Raw genomic sequence first — 23,832 nt, forward strand, 5'->3', positions numbered from 1 at the left:
ATTTTAAAATCAAAGGGAACTTAAGAGACCTCTGAGAACCTGAAGCTGAGAGGTTATTTGAGTGACCCTGTTGGCGATCCCACTGCTGGAAGACAGCTGAGATAGAATGTGAACTCAGGTCTAAGGCTTCATTCTCAAGGCCACCTGTTGTTCCCTGCCCAGCAGAAGATGCCCAAGGAGACAGGAATAGGTTTTGCTTGGCTAAGCATATTTGCTACCAATGTCTTTTTTTCTTTGTTTCAGTGGGATGGCAGGTGGAGAAAGTGACCCAAAAGAGAAGAGAGGTGAGGAGCAGGGCTGCCAGAAAAAGAAAAACTGAGAAAAGGTTACTAAAGGCCTGTTTGAAACAGAGAAGAGCTAGAAAGCCAGGAGGAATCCCCGAGAAGCCCAGCAGCTTTGAAAGTTGCATATGATTTATTCTATGCTTTTAAAGAAAAGCAATCTGGACATATTTAATAGAGATTCAGTTTTATATACACATCTCTTTTTTCCAGTTGACCATGTATATGGAAATGCTCCTTTTATTTAATGTTTAATATTTCATTTTAGAAGGTACTAGCTCCTCTATAATTCCATTTCCCCCAACAGAAAATTAGAAGAGGATTATGTAGTCGAGCCCTTTGAATAACTTATGAGGATCCTAAATTACATCTGCCACCGTCCTGGGCCCCATCAGGAAACACCAAGGCCTCCGGAGTCTACCCATTCTCTCCAGAGCAGACAAAGGCCAGGCCTTAGTTTCCAGAGACTTTTATTGAGGGCACCGTCTCATCACCCCGGGAGTGGTTGTGGTGCCTTGGACTAGTTGTTTGACGTCTCTGGGCCTCACTTCTATGATCTGTAAAAAGAGGAGGATGAGTTCCTTATCTGCTCACGCTGGTAGTGCTGGGATCGCAGCCAAGAGGCTCCTTTAAGATGCTTTGCACATTCTATGAAAAGAATTACAACCTATTCCTAACCTGGGAGAGAGAGAGGCTGCCTTTGGACATAGACGATGTGGAAAATAGGTTTAGCTTGAATATGTTTTGGTTATAAGAAAACAAGAGCCTGTTAAATGAAAAAAGTTTTTTAAAAAGGAAAGGTTTAGGAGAGGCTAGGTGGCGCAGTGGATAGAGCACTGGCCCTGGAGTCAGGAGGACCTGAGTTCAAATTCGCCCTCAGACACTTAATAATTACCTAGCTGTGTGGCCTTGGGCAAGCCACTTAACCACATTGCCTTGCAAAAAAAAAAAAAAAAGTAAAGGTTTAACCTTAGTTACTCCATTTGGAAAATTTCACTATTGGAAAGGAGATAACCAAAATTCTTGGTACTGATAAGAGTGATAATATTAAGAGATTAAGTATTTCAGGACATTGGTTTGGCAATTCTGAAGCTCCAGTGAGAGCAGATTACCACAGAGGCTACTGAATGAGCTTTAGGTGATGTGACTCTTGAGAAAGGCAAAGAGTTTGGAACCTATTCTAAGTTATAGTTTGATTTTTCCAGTGGAAGAAAAGAGGTCTTCTAGATGTTAACAGAATTTTCCTTTGGGTTAAACTCCTCTTAAGATAATTTTAATTTTTTTAACTGTTTAGATATATATGTCATCAAGAGGCTTGAGTATATAGTATTTCTTTAAAATTAATGTCAAAATGACCTTCCCAAGGATTTAGTCAGGTTCTGTGAAACTTGGGAGTCTCAAAAAATACTCATAAAATACAATATTTAATATAATATTTTAATTGATATAACTAATACAATTTAATTAGATACATAGTATCCAATGTTTCCTCACAAATATATCTGGACTCCCAAATCCAGTTCTCAGACTCCAGAGATGCCATAAATATTTGGTAGGAACAGACCCATTTCTAGAATACAGCTCTCAAAGGGTAAAGAACAAAATAGGTAAAAAAAACAGCCCAAGAAACTATCTATTAAGAAAAATTAGTCATGAGGAAACCTATAAACCAGAGGAGGAGCCTGTAAAAGTGCTGTGAAAGCTCTGGCAGCAACCTGGGCATGTGAGATGAGGGAAGTGAGGAGCCCAAGAGAATGTTGAGGTGAATGGGGCACCTCTGACAGAAGCATAAGTTTGGAAGAGGAAAACCTTTAGGCTGAAAGATAATGAATTCTGTTGAGTTTGAATTCTCTCCAAGATAGTCAGGGGAGAGGCTGGGGCTGGATGCAGAGAGGGTCCTAAAAGTCTTGGGAACTTAGAACAAACAACATTTACAAGATTAATTATGAACTGACATTTTTTATTGAGATTCATCATAATCTGTCACTCATGTGTGATTCTGACGGTGGCTCCTGGATATCTGAATTCTTCCTTTCTCCCTGCTAGCTGTATTTTTACTTTTGACCTGGAAAGTGTTGGCCATGGTGCTTATGAGAGCTTTCATTTTGAGGTTTTCTTTCAGGTGACTGGTGGATTCTTTCTATTTCTACTTTGCCCTCTAGTTATAAGAGATCTGGGCAGTTTCCTTCCAAGATTTCTTGAAATATTCTTCTTTTTTGGTCATAGTGTTCAGTCAGTCAGCCAATTAACATTTTTTAAGCATTTTCTGTTTCTCAACATATCACTAAGCACTGGGATACAAACGTGCCCTCAAGGAGTTTGTGATCTAAATGGAGGAATAGAATACACTCAAGGCAGCCGGAAAGGGGGAGAAAGGGAGGCCACTCGGGGAGACTCAGACACAGTGTCCTGGAGTAGAAATCAGACAGAGCTGTTGATGGAAAATGGAGAGTGAACCTACAAAGTTTGGAGCCCTGTCTGAAGGACGGATCATCCACTCTTCAGTCCACCAACCTCAGGAGCACTTGGGGGAAGGGAAAAACAAGCAAAGCTGCTGATTGGGGGGAGTACAGATAAGTTCTATCCAAGGTAGGAAATAATGAAAAGAAAGTAAGCACTAAAATTAAAAAGGTTGGGAAAACATTTCTGTGGAAGACGAGATTTTAGTTGTGTCTTAAAAGCAAATAAGGGAAGCCAGAAGTCAGAGATGAGAGAGAACATTCTAGAGTCCGGAATGCAGGGTCTTGTTGGTGGAACACCCAGGAGGCTAGATTCACCGTGTTATTGAAGACTACAAAGCAGAGGTATAAGAAGGTAGAAGGTATAAAAAGGCTCAGAAAGTGATGAGCCCCAGTTCGGACATCATATGTTCAGCCCCTTTCTGGAGTCCCTTAATCTTCCCCAGGCGAGCGTTGGAGGGGTGGGAGACAAGTGAGACAAGAGGGACAAGTTCTCCTTTACAACAAGATGTATTAAACCAAATACCAGTGTTTAAATATCCTTCCCAGTCCCTTAATCCACTCCCACTCTTGTGGCACTTAGTAAGAAAAGGTTCTGGTGCTCAAGGACACCAGGTGAAGTTCTTCCATATTTTGGGGGAGTTACAGTGCTTCCATACACAACAGTCCCTAACAGAAAAGGCAGCAGGGGCTAGGAGATAAAGGAAGTTTAATGTCAAACAAAGGATTCTCTACTTGACTCTGGGGCACGAGGGAGCCACTGGAGTTTACTGAGAAGGTAGGTGACATGATGGGACCTGTGCTTTAGGAAAATCACTTTGAAGGTTGAGTGGAGGATGGACTGGAGTGAGGAGAACCATGATGCAGGTAGATTCCCAGCAATCCAGAAGAGAACTGATGAGGGTCTACCTCTGGCCAGGGCAAGTGCCAGAAGAGAGAAGGGAACATATTTGAGAGATACTGCAAAGGTTAAAACTGACAGGCCTTGTCCACAGATTGGATTGGGAAGAGTGGAGGTCACTTGAGAGATAATGAGGATTGTAAGATGATGCTCCCTATCTTGACAAGGACATTGTCCTCAACTAATAATAATGAGGAGGAGGAGGAGGAGGAGGAGGAGGAGGAGTAATAAGAAGTTGGGAAGCTGGGAGGCAGGAAGGTCTAGGAGTAAAGATAATAAAGTTCCATTTGGGATATGTTTAATTTAAGATATCTCCTAGACTTACAATTCTAGGTGTAGGATAAATAGATTTGAGAATCAGTAGCACAGAGGTAATAAAGTAATCTAGATGGAAAAGAGTCTAGGATAGAACCCCATCCTGGTTCCAGAAATGAAGTGGTCTGAAAAGAGGAGAACAAGAATGACTTCCCCAAAAGAGAGCTTCAAGAAAAAAGAAATGATCCAGAAACAGCGTGTTTGTCCATGTCCAAGGACGCAGCAAGGTCAAGAACAAGAATGAAGACTGAGAAAAAGTCACTGGATTTGGCAAGGGAAGGGGGAAAACATGGAAGTTTGAAGAGGAATGAAAAATTTTGGAAGGGATTCTGCAAACTGGGATAGTAAGTTGATAAGAGAAGTATGCAGCAAGGAAGGCCCAGTTACAGTTGTGTTACATAAATAATCAGAATGTTGCATGGATTTCTTCATCTTTTTTCAGTAGTATATGCATAGGAGCGAAGGTGGCAGATAGTGAAAGTTCTCTAAAGCTGAGGTGTGACAGGGTGCAATAAGTGAAAATGGTAAGGGGGCTGGAGATCCAAGAGAACAGGACAGTATAGAGTTCAACTGGCTCACTAGGGGTCAAGATGGGAGTAAAGAGGAGAGAGCAACTAATGAAGCCTGGGAAAGATGGAAAACCAACAGATTATGGCTCCTTAAGAGAATTCTGAATTCTTGAACATGGAAGTGGTATATTTGTGGCAAGATCCAGTATAAGAATATTTTTGTGTGTGGTTGAGGTTAGGTGGAGGAACAGGTCATGGGAAATGAGCAGGCTCAGGAACTAAGTGGTTAGGATATTTGAGGGAGAGTCAGTACATATGTTTAAGTCCCCAAGTCTGAGCACAGCAGTTGAGAAGGATAGAAAAATTGTGGGTCAGGTAACAAACTCACTGAGGAAGGAAGGGGAGTGACCTGAAGGTCTGCAGACATCAGCTACCAGAATTTTAATTGGGTGGTAAATATGAACTGCATGAACCTTAAAGGAGAGATAACCAAATGATGGTGGAAGGAGGAGAACCTGGAAGTGGCGATAGAGAACAAGGAATATTCTACCTTCCCCATCTTGACCAGTGAGTGAATTAAGGAAAATGAATGAAGGTATAGCCAGTACTGGAAAGGGTGGTCAAAGAGAGCATGTCATAAAGGGGCAGCCAAGTTTTAGCAACTGTAACCATGGAAAGAGTGGTAGAGGAAAAGATTTCAGACCGTGGAGCACGTATTCCAGAGGTCACAGGAAAACTGGTGGGTACATTGAGCAGGTTGAGAATAAGGAATCAAGGGGTGGGGAATGAAGTTTGGATGATGAATTACAGGGACTCAGAATCACTGATTAGGATGTGTTATCATTAGATACGAAAGTGGTCACCATTGAGAGCTAGTCTTCTTTGTAGAAAAAGTTAAGAGTCAGGGCTGGAGATAAGCATGATGTAAAAGACTATCAGATGAAAGGTCCCATTTCACAAGTCTAACCTACAAAGACTGGAGAGTAGTTTGGAAATGGCACAAAAGGAAATGGAAGTCCCACTTCCTACTTACTTTCCTCTTCCTTCAAGGGACAGGAAAAAAGGAAATGGAAGACCTGAGGTCAAAGGGAAGGTTGTTCCCCTCTGCAATGGAGGATCTCTATATACCAGATGGAAAATTAGGCTGATTGCAGGGAAGTGGAAGTTGCCCTGAGCCAGGAGAGCTGGAAGTTCCCTCAGGGAACATACAGAAAGGGGGGAGGGAGGAGACACAAAAGTCTTAGTCAGAGGAGGTCTTATTCTTCTTCTCACCTAAAGCTATAGATCAACAGAAAATAGCAGTCTTCTGCTCCAGGGGAAAGTCATATTAGGGTAGACAGAAGTTGGTCCACCTGCTTGTCATCCTTCTTCAAGTCAGGGGACACAGAGAGAGATGAAAAGAGCCAAATCAAATCTCACTCAGGGGCAGCTAGGTGGCGCAGTGGATAGAGCACCAGCCCTGGAGTCAGGAGGACCTGGGTTCAAATCTGATCTCAGACATTTAATAATTACTTAGCTGTGTGGCCTTGGGCAAGCCACTTAAACCCATTTGCCTTGCAAAAAAAAAAAAAATCTCACTCAAAGGAAAAGTCTTGCTCCTTTTCTCTCTAGTTCACTGATTCTTAAATCTTTTCCTTCTTGGTCTGTTTTTTAGGTCAGTCATTTTTGATATGTTTTCTTCTTTTTTAATTTTTCAGTCTTTTGACTTTGTTTTACTATTTCTTATTATCACAAGGAGTCACTGGTATTTCTATTCGATCCATTCTAATTTTTCTGGAAATATGTGATTTGGATCTACATCTATTATGTCCAGCTGTTAATTATCTTTCCAATTCTTTCTTCCATAGCTCTCGTTTCTTTTTCAGTTTTTCCCCTCTCTAGTGCTGTCATTTCATTTAAAAACTAAACTCTCTTCAAGGAATTCTTCAATTCCTCTTCAAGGAACTGAGTTTGTGCCCAAGCTCTGTTTTTCTCTGAGGCACTTCTTGTAGATGTTTTAGAGTTATTCTCTCCTTCTGTAATTTGTAGCTTCAGCTTTCCTGCTGACATAATAGCTTTCTGGGAGGAATTCTTTTTTTGTTCATTAGTCCGCCTACTTCCTGACATCGCCTTGATGTTAGTTAGGGCTGAGCCCTGCACAGCTCTTGGGGGGGGGGGGGGAGTCTAGGCTTACTCTTGGGGTACTGAGCCTTGGGTTACTTCAGCATCTCAGGAACAGGCTGCAGACCTACAAGCTTTAAATGCTCCCAAGGTGGTCTGATAAAGAGCAAAATCCAGTTGCTACCTTCTTCATTTGAATTCTTGACCGGGGTTTTGGTCTGAGCAATAGCAGAAGGCTAATGGACTCAACCCCTATTAGCCAGCTGAAAGCACTGTTGGTTCTGAGTGGTATGAGACTACTTCCCTAGTTACTTCTCTGCAAACCAGGTTAAATGCCGGAACAGAGAACTCTATTCTGCTCCTGAAATCTATGCCACCCAGCTACTGCTTGCTTCTAAATTTGTTACTTCCTTGTTCTTCAGCCTCCCTACCTTGAATCACCATTCCCCTTTACAGTCCACCACAGATCTGTGACCCAGAACTGGGCAGCAGAAGATTAAGCAGCCAATTGTCACTTGTTCTCATCATAGCGCCCTGGTATGGATATGGGACTTAATCTTACCCTGATGGACAGCCTCTCCCAGAGTAGTGGAGTATTCTGCTACATCCCCACATGTTCCTAGCCTAATCTCTTCCCCAATATCCACAAACCATTTTGTTTCCCGATGCCAAGTCTGGTCTGCAAAAATGGCTCCCTGTGACTTTTTTCAGGATCTCTACCTTCAAGATTAGGACTGGTGCATCTTCTAGATCTCTACAGAGGGTAATTCAGTTGTTAAGTTTCCTATTGCTACACTATCTTGACTACATCCCCCTCCCTCAGATAAAATGTCAAAGAGACAGTCTGTTCTGAGGTCTAGATAAGACCTCAACTGATGACCTATACTGGGGGAATCTATTTGAAGGGAAAGTAGTACCTAAGGCAATCATAACCAAAAGGCTATCGTTTATAGGCAGATCAGTTAATCTGCATTGTCACTGTTTTTAGACCTGAGAAGATTATAATTGAGAAATTTTGAATTGAAACAACTGTTTGGAGACTACAGGAAGATTCTACATGGACTGCTGAGTCCTACCTGGCAGAAGCAGGCAGCTAGTGAATTGCACATTATAAATTAGATATTTGTCCCTATGAATGAGAAGGCATCAGGAACCAGAGAAGAGGCAGACAAATTACAGGAAAAAGTAGACAAAAGGAGCATGGGGCTAAGTTAAACACAGAAGTCACAAGAAGGAGGGCAAGACAAATCAAGAACACAGTCATCCTTGGAGGAAGAAGGAGATTACTGCTCTGATGACTGGCAGGGGAAAGGATGGACAAACTGAGAGCTCATCTGCTGACTAGAAAGAGCTAAATCTGGATCCTATGTGCAGAGCCTTCTGAGTTCATTTCATTCTAGAGCCATCTAGAGTTTCAGAAAAGAGAAATCTCACACCTGAGAGACAGAAGCACACATCTCTTTTCCTGTGGACTCTGATACTTCAGAAGGGGCTTTTCTTTGCTAAAACTAATTGGAGAAAGCAGAATCTTGTTTCATGAAGAGTTGCTTGAATTTGCCTGCATTACTCAGGGAGTTCATATGAAGAGATTTGCAGTTTTCTGGATTAAGAGAATGTTTGTTAATTGAACCAGTCCAATGTTGACTGTCTATATGAATGTGTGTACATATGAAATTCAAATGATGTATATTTTTATCATTTCAATTTTTGACAGGATTATTAACTAGACTGGTCAGGAGAATGCTCTAAATTACAGTGTGCCTAGTTTTTGGCAAATCATTCAACAAAGTCATTCACAATATTCTCATTGACAACAGAGATGTGGGCTAAATTAGTACGTGTAGATGAATTTAGAATTGGCTGATGGACCAGACTCAAAAATGACCCAATGTCAACTCAGAAGATATCAGTGGAAGAGGACTTGGAATCTGCACATGGTACTGTACTTGTATTATTTAACATGTTGGCATAGGCACAGATGGCATATTTATGGAATTTGTAGATGACATCAAGCTTGGGCCAACCGAAAAGTAAAAGGGGTTGAATCTATTAAGTTGATATTTATTAGGGATCAATATAAAGTCTTAAAGTTGGGTTGAGAAAAATTAATCTTATACATCAGAAATCAAAGATGGCAGAGGTGTGGGTAAGACAATCACCTTGAAAAAGCACTTATAAGGGGTTTGGTAGACTACTCATTCAATCTAACTCTTCAGTGTGATACTGTAGCTAGGAATGTAAACACAACCTTTAGGTTCCATTGAGAGAGGCACAGCACAGTGTGTCTAAGGTTAGGAAGGTGAAAATTCTGTGGTTTCTCTCTTGGTCAAACCATATAGAGAACACTGTGCTTTGCACTGGATGTTACATTTTAGGAAGACAACTAAAAGTTGGAAGACTGGCCCAAAAGAGGGCAATCAGGATGGTAAAGGGCCTCAAGGTCATGCTCTAGAAGGGTTGGTGAAAGGAGCAGAGCATATTGGGCCTGTAGAAGAGAAGACGTGGAGGTGACATGGAAGCTTCCTGCCTCTGATCATCTAAAAAAAGTGATTCAACTTGCTCTGGATGGAAGTTTCAAAAGGGCAGATTAAGAATTAGCTGTATCCTCAAATAGAATGGGCTGCCTTGGGAAGTGGGTTAAGAAAAGACTAACTATTTTGGCATTTGCTGTTAAACATTTCCTTATTCATGTACAGGTTGGACATATGGACTCTGGGATGTCTTTCAAGTTAGATTCTGTGAGACAGGGCAGGATCAGAAGACATGAATGGGTTACAATATATGCTAGTACAGGGAGTGGAAGGACACTATCTAACAATACCAAAGATACAGAGAAACCCTGTATATGTATATGAGAAAAAAAAAAACTGGGGGAAGGAAACAGAAAATACCAGCATGTTAGCTATAGACTTAAACTCATTAAAAATGGAACAATGTCATTGCTTTCTCAATAACCCTATAACCCAATAATAATATTAGTCTGAAAAGACCAAAACCCACCAGGGTTCTTCTCTTCTATCCAGGAGAGACAATAGATTTTTCTGGTTTGTGCCAAAAAAAATAGAACTTCCCTGATTCCTTTAAAAGGTTATTCTTTTGCAACATCTCACTGACAGAACAGTGCTCTTAGAATTCACCCTAACCTCCTGACCTTTTACACTTTTAAATGTCAAATCTAAAAGGGAAGGGGAAAGCATTTTTTAAGGACAAGGCATTCCAAGCACAGCTCATTGATTCTGTGAAAACAGCAAGTCTGTGTGGAGCCTCAGTTTTCTGACCTCAAGGCTGGCTTCTATACTCCGCCGTCTCCTACTTCCCCCACAGAGCTGCTTCAAGGGACACAGAGTCTCAGAAATCCATGGTTAAAAGCAGAGGGCCTAGAACATCTAATCCTGCGCTGTCTGGCATTGTCTGCACAAGGGCAGAGTTTAGTTAAGTGGTGTTAAATTTGAAACCTATGTTTACACGTTGAGAACAAAGGAGATTGGGAAGTGATCCTGTCTTAACAGGTGACGGTAGACACCACCTTCTACACGACAGGCCAGATGTCTTAAATGATGTGCATCGCTTAGGACAGGGCCAGGAAGAACTGGGCCCCTTGACCTATTTCAGCTGCCAAGTGGCCCTATTCAGAAAGGACAGTTCTGCTACTTAGTTCATAAAACTCTCTCCAGCACCCAAATCTATTCTAAACTTTCCCACTTCTCTCAAAAGCATCACCCTTCTCATTGCCATGGTTTATAAACTCAATCTTATTCTTAATTCTACTCTCCCAATTCTACTCTCACATTTTGTTCTTCCTTGGCCTCTATCTTCTCCTCACCCTATACATGGTGACTGTCCTGGTGTAGGCCCTCATCATCTCTCACCTGGACCACTGTCTGCCAGTCTGCTGGAGGTGGGGGGGAGGAGTCCACCTGCCTCAAGATGCTGCCCAACCCTCCCCTGCCGTGATGATTCTGAGCAGGCTCTGCTCAATAAACTACAGGAGAACATCATAAGCATTTTCTGCAGGTCTCCCATAAGTAAGAGTCCATCCCTACCCTTCAGCACTTCTAGGCAAGGTTTTGCTCCCCAACTTGAGTTAGACTGCCTGGAATGCAGCTGCCCTTCCTTTAATACCATTCCACTGCACCCAGGAAAGTGCTGGACCCTGAGCAGATCTTATTGAAACATGCATATAATAACACACATAGTTGTTGTCCAGCTTCAGAGGCTGGAGATCCTTGGTGAGGCATGGCCTTTCCTATGTCTGATCACGGGCTGCTTTGCTGCTCTTTCAGCAATGTTTAAGGGCAACATTGGCTGGCTGTGCCCTAGAAGGGCTAAACATCAGACTTGGAGTCACAGGACAAAGCTTGGACAGTTCATTCTGTGTCCCTTTCTAGGCCTCAGTTTCCTCATCTATCAAGTTAAGGATCAAACACTAAATAATCTCCGGGGATCTCTTCTAACTCTTGGTATTATGATTCTATAAAATAAGGATAATAATATTTGCACAACCTATTTTAGATGGTTCTTGCGAGACAAATATTTTGTAAACAAGTTAGTCCCTAAGTGGTCTGGACTAGACTGATTTGGCATTTTCCAAGCACTCCCTCTATAATGTAAATGGATAGAACTCTTAATTCTGTTCACACTGGAAGATTCATTTGTCAAATCACACACTTAACAAAAGCAAACTGTAAAACCAATTTCTACACTGGAAGTCCATAAAACAAAGCATGGATGACCATGGCAGAAGATGAGTGAACAGTACAGTATCAGATCAATGATGGAACATAAAAATGATCTGCCTTTGACAAGTCTCCCAGAATGTCCCGGGTGTCACTAGACTCCTACCTCTAACATCATTAATGGAATCATCCTGAGACCTCAGAAAAGCACGATAGGGAACAGGTAACCAACAATGTATTTTGAGGTATGTAGGTGGACAATTGATTCCCTCTCTATCTAATTAGAAAGAATTCCTCAAGTTTCCTTTAATCTATTTCTCTGAAATTATAGGGATGTAACAGGTGACTTTTTTTTAGAAGAAATGAAAGAGTCTTTTTTTTTTTTTTGGCAGGAGGCTTTTCAAAGAAGAAAAGACATAAACATATGTTATTTGCCAGGGATTGAAAAAGAACTATCATCAGAAACAACAGAAGTTTTTCTGGCTTCTACCTCCACTAAATTTATGTTCCTACTAGTACTGGAAATAATAGAAATTAGCATTACTACAATGATTCATAATTTTAAAAGTTCTTTCCTCCTAATAACTTGGTGAGGAGAGGTAGAGAGCAATCTTAGAATCATATTTGTGCAACACAGGAAGCTGAGGCCAAGAAATGAAGTGACTTGTTCACAGTTAGGCCACTGGTCAGTGTCAGAAGCCTCCCAACACATATCTTGAACTCTTTATATCTTACCACCTTGGTGTTGATGGATTTTCAAAAACAGCCTGAAGTTCAGAGCTGGCTTCTCTGTCCATCAACCCCACCAATGTGTCTACACACATTTTAGGTGAGCCCAAGCTCACATTACAAAATTTTTTAAGGCCTCACTCTCAAGTCAAGATCAAAACTTTTTTTTTTCCCAAGAATGACTGCTTTATCAGTTCAGAAAACAAAGGCTAAGAGTTAGAGAGAAGTAAAATCTCTGGGAGTTTTCTCCAACTCAAAAACCAAGATAGAAAACTTAAAGGCCGTCACCCACAACATTCAAATTCAAAAATTATGGTAAGCTGCCAGAACTCACAGGAGAAAACCATAAAGGCAGGAAACCTGCATATAGATTGATTACCAGCCCCCATCCTGCCCATAAAGGTACTTGTAAAACAGAGCAAATTCTTTTGAGCACACATCATGGAATCCAAGGATGATTCACAGTCATCCTTGCTCTCTCATCGCCTTCTGCTTTAGAACTAATCAAGGTTATTTCGTTGAATGTTGCTGGCCAGAAGAGGTACTTCCAAAATGGCTATCTGGATCCACTGGACTTTGAAACACGGGAGAAGGAAAGGAAACTTTTTGGTGGCAAACATTTCCCATGTCAGTCAATCAAGGACATTCATTCCAACACTACTCCCCAAGACAATTAGTTCTACCACTCGGAGAGTAGGGCAGGGATGGAGCTGAAGGTACTGGTACTTACGCGGCATGATCCCTTGGCTCACCAGCTCCTCCCGGGTCCGTCGTTGCTGAAGCTTCAACTGGAGCACTGAACAATGGAGAGAACAGGGAGATGGAGGGTCAGTGGGACAGAACACCACAAAAGACACATTTTAAAATTCCACATGTGTTTTGTCTTTCAGTCCTAAGACATGAAGGTCTATATGTTAAGGTCCCTAGGAGCTGTGAACACCCACAATTGCAGAAGTGGCTTGAGAGAACCCAGTTTCCGTATTTGGCTGTGGGCGGCAGGAAAGGAAGTTGCGAAGGGTCGCCCAAGACGATAACAATCCACAAAACGCAGAAGCCTCGCCTCTTGCACAAAACCTCCTATACTAATACATTTCTTCCTGAGACTAGAAATTTGAAAAATGACAAGATACTAGACTGACTCCCATCCATCATAATGTTGTTCAACACGTCTGCGCCTTCTAAACTAACCAAGAGGAGCATGAACACACTGAATGATCATTGTCGGCTGAGGCCATAGTGGTAGCTGTTTTTAATGTTTCTGGGCACTGTTAGCAGGGCTCTATCCAGCTCATTCAAACATCCCTTTACTCTTCTCCCCTTCTGCACCCTTCAGAGTACTCAAAAGGCCTATAAACTCTCTGAAAAGGGGGGGAGTCTAAAGAGATGGTTCAAAGCACATCTGGACAGGATTTGATTTTGGTTTCAAGTAAGTGCCTGGTATGGTAGCACAGTATGGTAAGAGAGAAAGGGAGGGAGGGAGGGAGAGGGAGAGGGAGAGGGAGAGGGAGAGGGAGAGGGAGAGGGAGAGGGAGAGGGAGAGGGAGAGAGAGAGAGAGAGAGAGAGAGAGAGAGAGAGAGAGAGAGAGAAGCAGACAAAGGGAGGGAGAGGAAAAACAAAGTGAGGAAGGGAGAGAGAGAGAGAGAAAGAGGAAAAAAGATTATTTAAAAGTCAATTCTCTGTATTTCAAACATACCACCACCACCACCACAAAAAAAACAAAAAACAAAACCCAAACCCTAAAGGTCTAAATAAAACCTACATGAAGCTGTGGGCCTTTCTTGTATTCATATAAATGAAACATGTACTCTATGATAGGCAAGCGTTTGGCTTTTAGAAAGCTACAAGGCATCTCTGCATAACTACAATTTTGCATTTAAGATGATTTACTGGGTGTGCATCCCAGCCTTGTTCTTTGCCCCTCTCATTAAACAGTTTTTTCATTGGTTCCCAAGGATGAATGACAGAAAGTGGCATGAATATACCCATTCTCTTCTTGGTGGTTAATAATCACAATGATAACTTATTGTTTTTGTTGTTGCTAATATATGTAGTGACTGGAAAATACCTCATATATAAAATTTCATTTGGTTCTCACAGGAGGAAACTGAGGCTCACTTGCTCAGGTGCAGAGAACTATTAAGCTTTTGATGGAAGATGTAGTTTGAGTCTTCCTGACTCCAAATCCATAGCTTTACCTAAAACATCTTGCAGTCTCTCTTCCATGATAACAAAAGTTTAGAAATGACCAAAGGTCCACAGGCTCCAATTTCTTAGTTCCCATTATTTCCTCATATGTAACCCTTCCGTTTTGGTCAGGCAGGGCTTGCTGATTGCTACTCATCCTGCTCGAGTTTCTCCTCCCTTTCACATCTCTAAAACCTACTCATTGAACAAGGATCAGTGAGAAGAATTCTCTAATAGAAAACATTCCCAGAAAACTTCCACACAGTAGTATTTCTTTACCTAACTGTGAAATTTAAAAAAAAAAATACAGCTTTCCTTTAACTAAGATTTTCTTTGTAATCCTATGTATTTTTTAAATTTTTATTAAAGATATTATTTGAGTTTTACAGTTTTCCCCCAATCTTGCTTCCCTCCCCCCACCCCCACCCCAGATAGCACTCCGTCAGTCTTTACTTTGTTTCCATGTTGTACCTCGATCCAAATTGGGTGTGATGAGAGAGAAATCATATCCTTAAAGAGAACAGAATTCTCAGAGGTAACCAGATCAAACCATAAGACATCTGGGTTTTTTTTTTTTCCGAATTAAAGGGAATAGTCCTTGTACTTTGTTCAAACTCCACAGCTCCTTATCTGGATACAGATGGCACTCTCCTTTGCAGACAGCCAAAAATTGTTCCCAATTGTTGTGCTGATGGAATGAGCGAGTCCTTCAAGGTTGAACCTCACTCCCATGTTGCTGTTAGGGTGTACAGTGTTTTTCTGGTTCTGCTCATCTCACTCAACATCAGTTCATTCAAATCCCTCCAGGTTTCCCTGAAATCCCGTTCCTCCTGGTTTCTAATAGAACAATAGTGTTCCATGACATACATAGACCACAGTTCGTTAAACTATTCCCCAATTGAAGGACATTTACTAATCCTATGTATTTTGTGTACATAACAACATTACTCTGAGGAAAACCAAGGGATCTAGAACATCAACTCCGATTTGGAGGAAATAATAACTGACTTGATGCCCTTCTTTCCAATACCAACAAACACAAGGTTACTGTGTGAGAAGGCAGTATGCACATGCGTACCATATGTATGTACATACACAGAGAGCTTCCACTGCTTCCTCATGGGCATCAGACGAGATACTCAACCCAATATAGCTCAAAAGCAGGGTGACTTTGGGGGCCACGATATCAAAAGCTGGTGAGTCACACACTAAAATCCTCAGATCTTTTTCATATGAACTCTGAACCACACTTCCTTCAACACACAGGAACAGTTGATATTTTTTAAATACAAGTACAGAATATTGTAGTAGAAAGAACACTGGGTTTAGAGTCTGCGAATCTGTGTCCAAATCTTAACTCTGATGCAACTTATTTTCAATGTGCCGCTGCCCCTTCTCCTATCTCTAAGCTAGGCTAGAATGGGTCCTTTAGATAAATGTTCTCTCCCTTTTGACTTCCCAGGCTTCCTTCAGACCTCAAACTGTAAATCCCACTCTCTTTAAGAAGTCATTTCCAGTTCTTCTTAATGCCTGTGCCTTACCTCTGGTGTTTATTTCCATTTTATCTTCTAACACTGAGATGATTGTTTCCCCCATTGGACTAGGAACTCCCTGGAGCTGGGGCATGACTTTTGACTGTCTCTGTATCACTGGGCTCAACACAGTGTATGACATCTGCTAAATGCTTAAGAAGTGCCCATGGACTATCTGCACCTCAGTTTCTTGATATATAAAATGAAAGGGCTGTACTAGATGATCTCTACGGTTTTTGGGGGGCGGTGAGGTGGCAAAGTGGATAGAATACCAGACCTGGAGTCAGAAAGACTCCTCTTCTTGAGTTAACATTTGTCTTCAGACACTGAGCTAGCTATGTGACCCTGGGAAAGTCACTTCATCCTATTTGCTTCAGTTTCCCTCTGTAAAATGAACTGAAAAAAAGAAATGGCGAAACCACTCCAGAATCCTTGCCAAGAAAACCCCACATAGGGTCAGTGGAGATTTGGCCATTGCTGAAAACATCTGAACAACAATATCAATTTAGATTCAATTCCTATGTTATTAGGAGACCTTATTTGTTAATACATATCATCACCTACAGATGGGATATTCCCTGTTCTAGGGTGGGATGGTGGAGGCAATATAAGTAACCTACTTACATTTACAATGTAAGAATCATCCCATCCTAAGAAGCGCATTTGATGAAAAAAAATAGTCTAAATCACTACTGATTAGAGAAATGCAAATTAAACAACTCACCTATCAGATGGACTAATGTGACAGAAACGAAAATGACAAATCTCCTGTCAGACGACATAGAAAAACTGGGCCAACTAATGCACTGTTGGTGGAGCTGTGAACAATCCAACTATTCCAGAGAGTAATTTGGAACTACGTCCAAAGGGCAATAAAACTGGGCATACCCTTTGACTTGGCAATGCCACTACTGTGGTAGGGCAATAACACTACTAGGTCTGAATCCCAAAGAGATCTAAGAAAAAGGAAAAAGAACAATTTGCACAAAAATATTTATAGCAGTCCCTTTGGTAGTAGCAAAAAATTGGAAATTGAGGGGATGCCCATTAACTGGAAATGCCTGAACAAGTTCTAGTATACGATTATGATGAAATACTATTGTGTGCTATAAGAAATGATGAGTAGTATTGGTTTCAGAAAAACCTGGGAAGACTTACATGAATTGATGCTAAGTGAAATTTAGCAGAACCAGAGCATTGTACACAGTAACAGAGTTGATGGTCCATTCTGAATGACATAGTTTTTCCCAGCAATACAATTATCTAAGACTATTTCAAAGGAATTATGATGAATGCTATACACCTCCACAGGAAAAAACTTATGAAGTCTGAGTGCAAATCCAAGCATACTTATTTTAACTTTACTTGGGTTTTTATGGTCTATTTTCTTTTGCAATCTGGCCAATATGAAAATATTTCCCATGACTGCACACATATAATCTATTCTGAATTGCTTGCCTTTTCAAAGAGGAGGAAGAAAAGGGAAAAAAATAAAAATTGTAAAGCCAATTTTTTTTTAAAAGGAGCAGCAAGCGTTTTACAATAGTCTCAATGCTGTACATTAATCTGCTGTGCCGATTTTGAACTTCTTACATGACTACTAGATTGTTATTTCCCTAGAACACAGTGAGATTTAGTGGGAAAAAACCATAAAACTGAAGTTAGAGGACCCATGTTCAGATGAGGTGCCAACTGCCACTTATTGTCTTGACATCTCTGGGCCTCACTGAATTCATCTACAAACAATGCAGAGAGGATCAGGTGGCTGCTAAAGTCCCTTCCAATTTCAGATCCTCCAAGACCTAGGAAAGCAAAAGGAAAAGAACCAAGGCAAGACAGCATTCTGACTCAGGTGTGGGAAGGCCAATTGTGCACCTGAACCATTGAGGATGTTTTCAATACAGAAATTCACTTAGCTTAGGAAGCGAGCAAGGAGTGAAACTCCATGGTAACTAAAGTCTCAATACTCAGTATTATTTCTTGAGAATGTCCACAGCCTTAGCAGGGAAGTCTTGCTGCCTCAAAAGTCAAATGGAAAAGTTATCTAGCTGGGAGTTGGGATCCTTGAGCCCACTTGCTAAGAAGACAGAAACAAACAACAGAGATGGACAGTTCAGGCCAAAGTCAATGATCTTAGGTGCTCTTGTCCTCTACATTAATCCTAGGATTTAATTTCTCTTCAGAACATTCTGAAACCATAAAAGGAGATAAAAATGCAGTGAAGATGTGAGACAAGAGGGAAAATATAATTGTACATTGCTTCATGAGAGTTCTAAGGAAATTACTGGAAAATGGTTCTATCTATTAATCTCTACATACAATTTCATACTATTATAATCAATATAGAATAATCTGTTTTGAACTAGAAAACCTATAAAAATTTATGAATTTCTAGAAGTCTACACACCCCAAAGAAACTACTCACAATCAATAGGCATTGTGCCAAGTACCAGGGAGATAAAGGCCAGCAGTCTCTATCCTTGAAGAGAAGGGGGACGACTTGCTTAAACAACTGTAACAAACAAGCGCCATGGATTAAAGAATAATCAACATCAACTATCACCAAAAACAATCATAATTTTCTTTAAAAATTCACTAGAAACCAACACAAGTCCAACCATGCAGGCATGGCAATAATTCTGACACCAGAATTTGGCTCCCCCAGCAAAGTTCTAAGATTTACTCACTGACTGAAACTCTGTTGGAACTCTTGATCTGGGCAAATAAGGTACTTTCCATCGTTTCTTAATTCTAGTCCAGAGGGGAAAACGTAGAAGTCTTTTCCATTCCAAAGGCTAATAAAAATTAGACTTCAATTATCTGAAAAGGCCATCAGTTTGCTTCTCTCCTTTCTCTCCCCCACTCTTGTTGGTAACTCCCTGGTTATCTAAAATCAGACCATGTTCTCCACTGAAATCCCTGGATCAACCCTGTCAGTCTGTCTTGCTTGCTACACTGCATAACTCCCTTCTAGTTACTTCAATGAAATTTATATAAAGGAAAAAACTAAGCAGCAGAGTCAAGTAGTATTCAACAGATATATCCCACTTTCCTTCATGATTTCTCTATTTTCTATGTGTCTAAAAACAACCATCCTTATAACTTACAGTGATAATGAATGAACAAAAACTCTTTTCTGTTCTTTCTTTGAACTTTCTCAGAGTTCATCCAGATTACTGGTCACCATTCTACATCAATTCTCTCCTCCTTTGAGATTTGCCAACAACGAGATGAGTCATCTTAGCGGACATTTCATGATAGACCTTTAATAAATGCCAAACCAAACCAGATAAACAAGGGCAAAGAGCCTCTTTTTCCATATGTGGCTGAGTAAATCCACAAGAGCTGAATAGTTCCAGGCTCAACAGGTCTACTCAGCCTATACAATGAAGTGTAACACCAGATCAGATGGTCACTTGTCATCATGGGGCTAGGAGAGAAGGTTCTGGTGCCATCCCTGGGGCCCACACAATAACCAAAAAGCATGGCTTACCCAGTGTCCTTTCTAATGAACTCCATCTTAAATTTAATGGATCAGTCAGTAGGCCTATGCATGAGGTCAGGAGTTTGAGATAACTGTCAGGAAATCCAGTCTGAAATGTCTAATAGGCAACTAATGGTACTGGATTGAAGCTCAAGGGAGAAGTGAATATCTAGCTATTGATTAAGGACTATCCAGAAATAGGGGAGGTCTTGCAAAGATGAGAGTCAAAAACTTGGGAGCTAATGGGGAAGGGGTGGGGGGAGAAGAGAGAAGAGAGAGCACATCAAAGACAGAATCCTGGGGCAATACCCATAGTTAGGGGTTGTGGTATGTTAGATGAGCTAGCAAAGGAGCAGTCTGGCAAGTGGGAGGAGGGCCAAAATGGTATTACCAAATCCAGAGAGGAGAGAGCATTCCAGAGGAGTGGACAGTCAAGAGTGTCAGATGCAATAGGCAGCCTGGGAAGGATCAGGGCTGAGAAAAGACCATCAGATTGCATGATCAAGGTAATCTCTGGTAATTCTGGAAGCTGCTACCATTGAGATATGAAGCTGAAACAGAGATTGTTGCAATGGGCGGAGAAGTGAAGGCTGTGAGCAGAGACAGCTTTTTCAAGGAGTGTGACTGAGAAAGGGAAAAAAAGACATCCCATGATGGGATGGCTGGGTGTAGTGAAAGTTATTTAAAGAAAGGGAAAGGTTTGGAGGCAGATTTAAGAAGAAACTAGTTAATAAGGGAGAGGCTCAAGATTTAGAAAATAGGGAAGGGGTGACTGAGGGTACAATCTGTTGCGGAAGACATACTGATCTTGGCCTTGGCTTTGACAAATGGGAAGGGTTAGCTCAAACAGGAAACTGGAGGATGATGTCAAAGAACACTGACATGAAATGTCTTGGATACTGAGAAAAGAGCTTTGACTGAAGACAGCTCTCATATCTTCCTCTTAATTACCCAGGATAAACATGCCTAATTCACAAGACCTGAGGATTACAACTCAGAGATAAAAGACCTCTTAGAGGTCATCTAGTCCAATTCTCTTAAAGGATACTAAGGCTCAGAAGAATTACAAGTGACTTGCCCAAGGTCACTTACAGAGATTATCATTGTGCCTCTAGTCACTATACTTCTCAATATTACTTAAAGTCATTTGTGAAGTGCCTAATAATGAACATTGCATGCTATTTTCACTTTCAATTTCATTGTGATTTCACAATTTTTTATTTTGTTTTTTTTAAACTAAAATAGCTATGTCAAAGAAAGTATTCAACTAGATCAATACAAGAATTCAAATCCTAAGATGCAAGGTAGAAGAATTAATAGCCACCAAATATGGATCTCACAGAACTAAAGAATTGCAATTAATTATTGGAATGGCTGAAATTCTGTGGTTCCAATGTTAACTGATTGAATCTGAAACTATGAGAATTATAAGGTTGCCTAACACTAATCTCAGTAACAGGTGCCATCTTTCCTTGGACATTTAGCACTAGAAGTCCCAGTGTTATCTTAACATCACCACATCTTCCCCAAAGCCCACTCTTCTTCCAAATGTCCCTTTTTGCACTGAAGGCTTAGCAACCTTCCAATGCAGGCCCTGGAACCCTCACTTAAACACCAAGTCCACTCACACCTTAGTTCTGACCTTTATTACCTCATATCTAGATTATCATGTTGGTCCCCTTCAGTTCAGCAGTCTATTGATTGACTCAAATCCCCTCTTTAGTCCACCCCATATTTGGTTGCCAAAGTCATTTTCCTAAGTACAAATATCTCCTATTCAACCAATTCCAATTCCTTTTGCCTCCAGGATCAAAAGCAATAAGCCTACCACCTAACTTTCCCAGTCTTACTGGTTAGCATTCACCCTCCCATTCTGTGCTGCAACCAAACCAGACTGGCTTCCTGTCTATCCATCACACTAGATGCTGCATCTTCTGATCATTCCAGAGGACTAGAAAGCATTCCCGTTTTATATCAGCTTCAGTTTTCCTTTTCCTTTATTATTGCTTGTCCTTTTTCAAAGAGGACCAGTAACCTCCTGAGGCACTACACTCTGCTTTGCCCAATTCACTGTCTTCCAGAGTTACCAAAGTTCAGTGACAAGACAAAAATCCAGATGACTAACAATGGCCTTGGATGCAGTGAATATCTTGGTGAATTCAATGCATGATGGAGTTCTAAGCTGCTTCCATCACAGCCAATGGAACAAACTGTTCTCATTTACTCATTCTATAAGGGGGGAGTCTTCACTTACTGGGGGACACACCCTCCTAACACATGGGTTTGAGGCCTATCTGTTACCCATTAACTGAAACAGTTTATCAGGGTGTGCCCTCTGTACATCCTATAGCTTCCTGGAGTCACAGGTGAGAGTTAAGGACAGGTGGACACAAAGGTGGCTGAACAGTGCTCATACCAGAGGTGCTGACCTTGAACTCCCTGGGTCTTTTACAACATAATTAAACACCTTCTTCTGCATCATGAAGCCTTTTCTGACATCACCCCCCACCCATGTTCTCCCACCCAAACTACCTTGTATTTAGTTGTTTTGAATATAGTTGAATCTATTGACCTTCTCTTTTTGTTACACACATCTTATACATACTTGCTGTCTTCCATATTAGAATCTAAGTAAAGGACAAGCAGGAACATAGTGATATTTAATAAATACTGATTGAGTGATTATAAACCTAGGGTTGGAAATGGCCTTGAAGGCCACGGAACTTCATTTTTATCATTTTACAAGTGAGGGAATTGTAGGCACATTGAGGATACTAAAGAATCAAAGAATTTGAACTCACATCTTACTGACTCTAACTCTTAATGCCTAATCTGCTATGCCACTGGAACTTTCAATGCGTAAACATTTAAAGCCAGCCATACCGACACATTAGTAAATGTGTTACCCAAATCATATATGATAAGCGAAACCCTATTTAATTGCTTTGGCATACATTGTAAAAATACATTGGCCTCCAATTTTATAAGTTGAAAATAACTGCTCTAAACCACAAAGGTGTGTGTCAATTGTTAAACTGGTTTGGTGATGCCAATGTCTTAGTGAGCCAGGCAAGGCCACAAATGAGAAGCACCTATCACTGCCACTAGTAGTGTTCCGGCTCACAGAGAGATTCAAAGAAAAAGTCTGACCAGGTTCTCAGCTACTCCAATAATAAGCCACTGAACAGGCAGGTTCCTAAGTAATGACAAGACAAGTCAGTACCAAAGACAGAAGGCCCACATAAAACCTTTACTGCTTCCCGGGTGATCAGAAAAAACTCAAACTCAAGTGAAAGGGATTCTGCAGAACTATCCTTTATACTGGGAGGTATCTGGGAGCCAGGAAAGACAACTGACACATGCTTTCAGGGAGCATTTAGAAAACAATTCTAAACATCAAAGAACATCCCAACTCCTAGAAACCAGAGCTTAAGTAAAGCATTCTCAAAAAGGAAAATATAATCAAAATCAATGCATAGGAGACTACATAGAACTCTATCTAGACACTCTCTCTCTCTCTGTCTCTCTTTCTCCCTCATTGCCATCACATCCCAGCTGGTACCAAATCTCTCAATTACACCTTCTCTCCTCTGACCCTGCTGGATGATCTCTCCCTATTCCACTATGTCCCCCATTGAGTCACTCAACTCAGGTGCAGGTTCAACGAAATCAACCCCCCCCCCCCCCAACTCAAATTCTAGTGGCTCACTATTGCCTCTGGGATCAAATACAAAAGGCTCTGGCTTTCAAAGTCCTTCAATGCCTAACTTTCTTCTAACTTTCCAGTCTTCTTATAACTTACTACCTAACATGGACTCTTTTGATCCATGGTCCTGGCAGTTCCACAAATAAGGCCCTTGCTCTCTCAGCCTTGGGCCTCTCCTAGCTCACCCCTTCCTTCTGGGTCGAGGTTATGGACTTCCCAGGTTTCCTTAAAATTCCAGCTAAAATCACTTCTCCTCTGGGAAGCCCTCCCAAGTCCTCCAACTCCGACTCTGACTACTGTGAATGGCTTCCTACTTACATAGAAAGAAATACAAAGAAATACAAAGAAATAATCTTTGTAAACTGCTTAGCACAGAGCAGATATAATATCAGTGCTTATTCCCTTCGGTTGCTCTTTCGTGGACATCATCAACTCACCATGTCCAAAACCAAACTGTTCTCTGGTTCCCTTTTACCAGGAAGGGCTCCAACATTCTTGAGACATTCCTGGATTTCTCTCCCTCTCATAGCAATATCCAGCCTGCTACAGACTCCCATCACCCCAAGTCTGGATTACTGCAATCGTTGTAATTGTAGTTGGTCTCCCTGCCACAGGCTTCTTCCTACCCCAATCTGATCATCTCTTTTACTGTCAAAAGTGATCTTCCAAAAGCAAAATTTTGATGTCACTCCCTAATGTACTTAACAGTACACAGTGCCTGGAAGACAATAAATAGTGGTTTAGTGAAAGGCAAGAGAAGAGCTAAAGACAAAACCAAGAGTCAAATCAAATCTCTGGTCATTAATGTTGCATGAAAGGGTTTGGAGCCAGGTGAGGGAGAATCATAGCTTTCAGCCTACCATCCTAGCGCAAACAATTTCCTAGTTCTACTAGGGTACCCTGATTCCAACAGACACATCGTCTATCCTATTTCAATAGACTTAAGTAAATAATA

At 41.1% G+C, this 23,832-nt stretch overlaps 1 protein-coding gene across 4 annotated transcripts in view; it reads right to left on the bottom strand.

Annotated features, from left to right (window-relative positions):
- The window catches only part of MRTFA (myocardin related transcription factor A), a 214,428-nt gene that overhangs the window by 32,160 nt on the left and 158,436 nt on the right, over positions 1–23,832 (bottom strand). For all 4 annotated transcript variants that reach the window (XM_074227000.1, XM_074226998.1, XM_074226996.1 and 1 more), the window contains one exon: positions 12,701–12,766. In XM_074227000.1, coding sequence (XP_074083101.1) covers positions 12,701–12,766 — 66 coding nt within the window. The remainder of the gene's footprint in view (positions 1–12,700; positions 12,767–23,832) is intronic.

This window comes from Macrotis lagotis, chromosome 2 (assembly GCF_037893015.1).
Source record: "Macrotis lagotis isolate mMagLag1 chromosome 2, bilby.v1.9.chrom.fasta, whole genome shotgun sequence".
Taxonomy (NCBI): Eukaryota; Metazoa; Chordata; class Mammalia; order Peramelemorphia; family Peramelidae; genus Macrotis; species Macrotis lagotis.